The sequence below is a fragment of the Psammomys obesus genome, unplaced genomic scaffold, assembly GCF_907164565.1.
Source record: "Psammomys obesus unplaced genomic scaffold, mPsaObe1.curated_primary_1811, whole genome shotgun sequence".
NCBI classification, from domain to species: Eukaryota; Metazoa; Chordata; class Mammalia; order Rodentia; family Muridae; genus Psammomys; species Psammomys obesus.
This window is the reverse complement of record NW_026596443.1, coordinates 4,038,516-4,045,401: the sequence shown is the minus strand read 5'-3', so window position 1 is coordinate 4,045,401 and position 6,886 is coordinate 4,038,516. Positions and strand designations below refer to the sequence as shown.

The 6,886-nt window shown below is 50.8% G+C and overlaps 1 protein-coding gene across 1 annotated transcript in view; it reads right to left on the bottom strand.

The window, feature by feature from the left end:
- Positions 1-4,483: 4,483 nt before the first annotated feature.
- Positions 4,484-6,886, bottom strand: part of Tnnt2 (troponin T2, cardiac type) — a 17,847-nt gene continuing 15,444 nt past the window's right edge. Inside the window, exons 14-17 of the mRNA XM_055598144.1 lie at positions 5,937-6,046; positions 5,309-5,399; positions 5,025-5,065; positions 4,484-4,721 (exon numbers count right to left, since the gene is read on the bottom strand). Coding sequence (XP_055454119.1) covers positions 4,676-4,721; positions 5,025-5,065; positions 5,309-5,399; positions 5,937-6,046 — 288 coding nt within the window. The 3' untranslated portion in view covers positions 4,484-4,675. The remainder of the gene's footprint in view (positions 4,722-5,024; positions 5,066-5,308; positions 5,400-5,936; positions 6,047-6,886) is intronic.

The window sequence follows — 6,886 nt, the reverse complement described above, 5'->3', positions numbered from 1 at the left end:
TGTTTGTTTGTTTGTTTTGAGACAGAGGTTCTCTAAGTAGCCCTGCTCTCCTGGAACTCTCTATATAGACCAAGCTGGCTTCAAACTCACAGAGATCAGCCCATCTCTACCTCTGAGTGTTAATAAAGGAGTGTGCCATGCCTGGCCACATGGTTTTTTAAGAGAAAAGTTCTTCTTCTAAAACAGGAATGCCTTTTGACATAGTGAAACGCTGTTGTCATCTACAAATGGATCATACTTACCATTTCGCTGGGAGACATGCAGTCTGTGAACTGCAAGATGGACATGTTTGGTGGACACACACACAAACTGTCACTTTGATTTATCATAGGACTTGACCGGTGCAAAGATCAGAAAGTCTGTTTTGCCATAGATTCCAGTCATGTTACTATTTTATGTCAATTTCTATACAGGTTGCCTAGCTGTGGGAATGACTTCTGTACTTATCCAATCTCATTGGTAGGGTCCTGCATCTATGGATGAGTGAGCTATGGCTCTAAGCCTCAGGAAAGGCCCAGTCTACGTAAGAATGGAGGAGAGGGAATTGACAGCCCCAACTGAATGAGAAAGGGGCTTCAATTCACAAGCCGTGGCCTGATTGACAACAGTGACATCTGACTGGCCAGAGAGTGGCCAAAATTTTGCAACTGACATATTTGTATAGTATTTCACATAAGTTTTCATATGGCAAGGACTGACATGTGCATATTTTGCTTGCATAATCAAAAATCACTTGAATATCTGTTGGCTAGACTACAAAGTAATTTCTTGAAAACACATCTCTTTTGTCTTCATCAGATAGGTGACTTCATTTGATAGAAAGTGTGTTGTGCAAATCATTTTAAAATCATAATAAAAATGATCCCTATGCAATCATGATAAAGTAATCCCTGCCCTGTGTGACATAGGATGAGTCACCTAACTTCTCTGGGCTCAATTTCCTTGTGTATAAAATGGGTTTACTTATGTAGGACCTAACTTTGTATGTTATTGTAATTAGAGTTTACACAGCACAGTGCCCAGCGCACCACAGACATCCATACATGGGGGAAAAACGTTATTTACTGGGATTATCCATAGCCCATAAGCTATATCCTATGTCTCAGGGGAAATCTACCATTCCCTCATTCCCAGTGAGAGACACTGGGCTAAAAGGTCCCCTGGAACAAATTCTCAAAAAAACTATACTTTGTTCATTCCCCCAATCCTTCATCCTAGATGCCAGCCTCTCTGGGGAGTTGGCAGGGCATGGTGGGTGGGAGAAAATAAGGTGAAGTAGCTCATCCTCAACAGACCTTCAGACCTGTCACTCTGTTCTGCTAGCCCGGCACCAACTCAGCAGGTCTCAGCCTGGGAGCCTCCCCACCCCTCTGCCTGCCCACTGCTCTCCTTAAGAGCAGCCCAGCGGGGCCCAGGCTCTGCATTGCCCAGGCCTGACTTTTCGGAGGAAACTACACTGAGATTGGCAGAAGCTTCAGGTGTGGCTATTATGGCCCAGGCCAGCTCGGAGTGTAGAGCTGCTGGGTGGAGTAGGGGCAGGGCGGGGTGAGATGGGGAGACAACTCACACCCACTCCCCAGGGCCTAGGAGCTTTGCACAAGTGTGGAAACATTTTTCTCCTGAGTCTTCAATTGAGAGCAATTTAAATTCCCGTAGCTGTTGGGGTGGAGGCTGAGAACCTGGGGTGAGCTGGTGGGTGGAGCCAGGGAGAGAGGGTTGAGCTGGGCACCCCAAGCTGACTTCAGGGAATCACAGCCTAGACAAGTCCTCGGTGGGAGGAATCTGAGGCCTCTTCAGGGGAAGCAAGAGGCCAGAGGAACAGGGACTGACCACAGCCCAGAAAGGTGGAGCTAGGAAAAGCATTGCAGAGGCAAGCGAGAATAAAAATAGGGAGCTGCGAGACAACTCGGTGTGTGGAGGTGCTTTCTGCCAGCTCTGAAGACCTGAAATGAATCTCTGGAACCCACAAGGTGAAAGGAGACATGTTTGCTTGAGCATACTAGAAAGTAAGATGGCAGTGACTTCCATGATCCGAAAACCCTTCACCAAGCCAGGACATAAGAAAGGGCTTTAACAGGCTCCTCCCTGCCCACCTGCCAAGAGGAAGCCACCTGAGCCTATGTATACTATAGTTCCTGAGAGCCTTCTTCAGCCTAGTTTCCCTCTGCTGGACCCCACACTCCCAGCAAGCCCAGCAGGGGGAAGGCAGAAAAGGAGCAATGGGAGCTGAGTCTCTGGGCTCTGTCTTTGCACCTGACCCATGTCTACCAACTAGTTCACAGGAGATTCCAACCATGGCCCAGGTGGCATGTTTTAGCGAGCCTTGGAGTGTTCCTCAGTCTGCAAGGTCCGTGTGCAGCGCAGGAGTGAACTGACCTGGATGAGTAGCAGCGTCCCCTCTCATACCCCATTTTCCTCCTGCTGGGGTGACCGGGCAGGCTGAACTCTCAGAGAGAGGTCACACTTGTCTAGGCAAGGGCCAGAGGCTGTACTGTGGATACCCCTCCAGGCTCAGACTATTCCCAGCTCCAAGCGAGGCCATTAAGAGGGCTTGGCTCTGAGCCCCATCCCCCACCGGGGTTGGCCCAGGAAAGCTGAGAATTTGTTTCACCCTTTTCAGAAACTGCTGCCCACTCAGAGGAGGTGGCCTGCCTGAAAGCAAGCTCAGCTCAGGACGGGCCTGGTGCTGTACCTGGAGGACAGTCCTCAGCAGCAGGGCCTGCCCATTGCATCCTCCAGCAGTCTGGCCAGACAAAACAGTGGTAAGCTGGCTTCCCCAAACCTTGAGCCCTTGAGAGACACTGATCATGTGTGATAGCCAGAACTGGACCTCACACTCCCAGCAAGTGGTGGTCCAGGGGCTAATGCTGTGGCTAATGCTGACTGTGCAATTAATACGCAGCAAGTACCATCCAAATTACTCCACCCATTATTACAGCCAACCACACATCCACCCCACCTTTCAGCAGGAGACTCACAAACAGTGGGGGACTCATGAACAGAAGCAGCAAGAACTTGGCCAAAGCTCCCAATGTTGGGACTTGGCTGAACCAGATCAAGAGTTAATCTCAACGCAAGTGGACCCCAGGAGATGACTGTTCTTGGTTGCCCACCTCTAAAGTGGGCATAGTTGGCAGGAGCTCTGCCCAGGACATACGGTTGTCTGAGAGCAAATCTCTGGGCATAATGGAGCAAAAGTCTCTCTACCACTCCAACCGAGGACCAAGTGGGGCATGTGAGTGGACACAGGGGCCTCGAGAGCTCTTTGAGGCAAGGGATCAAGGCTCCTTGTGGAGCTAGGTTGGAACTGAGATGAGTAGAGAGGGTGTTCCCAGAGGTGTACAAGAAGCCAGGCTTTGAGTGTGCATAGATCCCATTCCCATCTCCCTGACATCCCCACCAAACCTGAGGTAGCATGAGGCCCAGCACAGTCTTGGTCTGTGGTGTCCAGCTGATGACTAGTCAAGGGGGCCGAATCAGGACAAATGTGAGAACTTGCCTGTAGGGTGAACCTAACGGACACTATGCCAACTAAAACAAGCCAGGCACAGGGATAAATGCCCAGAGAGCAGGACAAGTGATGCCCATGGTAAAAGATTGATATAGGTTGGGCCTAGAGACTCAGCGCAATAAGAAGTGAATCCACACAAAATAAATAAATAAATAGATAAATAGATAAATAAATAAATAAATATTAAATTTCAAAAAGTGAAAAAAAAAAGAAGTGAATCCATGATGCGTGGGAGATCACGGGGAAAGGTCTGATACAGGACTTCCAGGGTGTTGCTGATGGATGACAAAGGGAGAACAGGAGAAAGGATTCTAGCAGCTGAAGGGCTGAGAAAGACCTGGTGACACAGGAGAACCTGTCCCCTTGGAGGACTGCCCTAGGGAGCTGCTGGATTGGGTGTTCTACCATCTCTTGGGCGAGTCTCTGTCCTTCTGCTCAGAAACTGTGCTTCTGTGCTATCCTCTCAGCCCGGGGATCCTTAAGCCCCAGAAGATATGCAGATCATGAGAAAGGAGAAACTGAGGCACTCAGACTAGACAAAGCCTCTTGGCAAGCTCTAGTCTGAACAGCTGCCCAATGAAACCATCCTTCCTTCCTCCCTCGAGGGCTCCCTGCCCCCTCAGACAGTGGACTCTTAGTGCCCAGGCCAGGAGGAGAAAGAAAACAGGCACCATCCAAAGAGGCCCCATTGTTCCCCAGCAAATGACTCATACGGAGAATGCTTCCTCCCTATGTGACAGCCCTCTCCCCCTGTATGCTGTTCCTGGTGACTCACGGAGGCTAAAATCACAAACCCTGTCCGCTGTTCGCACCTCCCTCCCAGGCTCTGAGAATGTATGTGCGTTACTCAGGCATCAGCTTCTCCCCAGCTGTAAGTGGGTAAAAGAAGACCAGACTGGCATGAATTCCTAGACACGAGGGTCTAGGTTCCATGTGACACTTGGGGGAAAATGAAAAATACCATTCCATGTATGCAGTGTGCTGGCCTTTTATTCCTGGCATGGTGTGGGCATAGGGGTCAGGCAGAGTACTGGCTTCTAGCTAGGCCAGCTCCCACTTTCCAGACAGGAGTCTGCATTGAGTGCCCAGGAGGACCCAGTGCTGGGATGCACAGGGCTGGGATGCAGGCAAGGGGCAGAGCTTTGGCGAGAGCAGTTCTGTCTCTCATTTCCAACGCCCAGTGACTTTGGCCTTCCCACGAGTTTTGGAGCTGCAGGAGAAACAGGACCCCATCAGATGGAGGGAATGGTGGTGGCAGTTTTCAATGGGGTAGAGGGCAGGCTAGGGGACAGTAAGGGTTGAGAAGAACATCCTGGAGCAGGGGTGAAATATGACAACCACTTTGGGCTCCCCCCCCCCCCATCCCACCCTGCACTGGCAAGCAGTGGCCAAGGCTGAAAGAAGGAAGCTGTGAACTGCAGGAGAGGAGGAAGAGCTGGGGTCAGAACCCTCACAGCAGGATGTGGAAGGGGAAGGCAGGAGGTGCTAAGAGGGAAGGGCCACAGACACTTACACTTTCTGGTTGTCATTGATTCTGTTTCGCAGAACATTGATCTGGAAGAAAAGCAGGGAAGATGAATGTAAAGTTGGGGCTCATTCAGTGAGGCCTGAGGGAGAAGAGGGCTCAGTGTAGAGAAAGAGTGCAAAGAGGGAAGAGAAAAGAACCAGAACGCCTGGTGTTGGAGACCAGTGTGTGAGTTGAAGGGACTGGTGGGACAGGAACGGGCCTATGGGTCAGCAGTGGTGGGGACTAGGTCAAACCAGGAGCATGGCAGGACAGGCAGAGGAGCAGCTCACTTCATATTTCTGCTGCTTGAACTTTTCCTGCAGGTCAAACTTCTCTGCCTCCAGGTTGTGGATGCTCTGCCACAGCTCCTTGGCCTTCTCTCTGTAGGAACCGCAATGGGAGTGGAGTAAGGAGGCATAAGACAGGCCTGGGGTGGTGTTGGCTTTTACCCTGGCCCTGATCGGCCTTCACTCAGTCCCAGCCTGTCCTTGCACATTTAGATCTGCAGAGGGTACCTCCAGCCTATGCTACAGGCCCGGCCATCCTGGAATTCTGGGTCCTGGCTACTGTGTCCAGTGTTCAGGCACAGACACGAAGGGCTGCCAGAACAGAGTTCTGGGAGTCCTGGGAGCTGAGGAGAAGCCTTGCTGTTACTGTAGAACATCTAGTTCAGCCTTCCCGCCTCCTGTGTGAATGTGGGCAGGCAGGAGCTCAGACAAGAAAAGAGCCTGCTCAGTTTTCTCTTCCTGTCAGCAAAGCTCAGAGAGGCCTAACTTGCTGAGGCCCAATGCCAGCCCTCAGTAACGAGCCTTGGCAAATGTGTGAGGGAGGAACTCCCTCTGGTGGTTCACAGTGAGAAGTACCTTCCACCTCAACTCTAGGGAGGAGTGCCAGGGGCCACCCAACCACCTGCCCCACCTCAGCTGGTCTTCATTCAGATGGTCGATGGCCAGCACCTTCCTCCTCTCTGCCAGAATCTTCTTCTTCTTCTCTCGCTCAGTCTGCCTCTTCCCGCTCTTTCGCTCTGTCTGAAGGGTGTGGTGAGCAGAGACACTTGGCTAGAGATGGCTCCTCCCTGTCCCCCTGACCCTCCCAATACCCCAGGGAGTAGGACCAGGTCTGCAGAAAACCTGGTTCTCATCCTATTTCTCTAGCAACATGACACACCCTTACCTTCTGGATTCCCCCAGAGAAACTGAGGCAAGGGCAACCTAAGGGCTTACCAGTCTCTTCCAGACTCCCTCCTCCCACAACTCCTCCTCCAACAAGGCGTGCTCCCCTCCCAGGGAGCTCCCTAAAACTACAGTGAGGAGCAAGAGGGCTACAAGTTTTGTACCCACCTGAGCTTGCTAAACCAGGAAACCACGAGAGAAAGACCCAGAGAGAAAGACCAAGACCGCCACAGAAACATGGAAAGAAGCAGGACAGGAGACAGGAAGACAGGAAGGAGAAAGTGATTCACTGCTCAGCAAAGGCTACTGCTGTGCCAAGCACAGGTCTGGGGCTTGGGGAAGTGTAATTTGGACCACATCTGCCTGATGTGGTCATTGTGAGGACAGAGACACACCAGCAGAGCTAGGACTTAGGATATCTAAAACAAAATATTCTGAAGCATCCATGCATTAAAAAAAAAAGAAGAAAGAAAGAAAAAGAAGAAGAACAGGCCTGGTTGGGCATGGTGACCCATGCCTTTATCCCAGCACTCGGGAGGTACAGGTTAGATGGATCTCTGTGAGTTTGAGGCCAGCCTGGTCTACATAGTGCTACAGAGTGAGTTCCAAGACCATGTCTAAAAGAAAGAAAGAAAGAAAGAAAGAAAGAAAGAAAGAAAGAAAGAAAGAAAGAAAGAAAGAAAGAAAGAAAGAAAG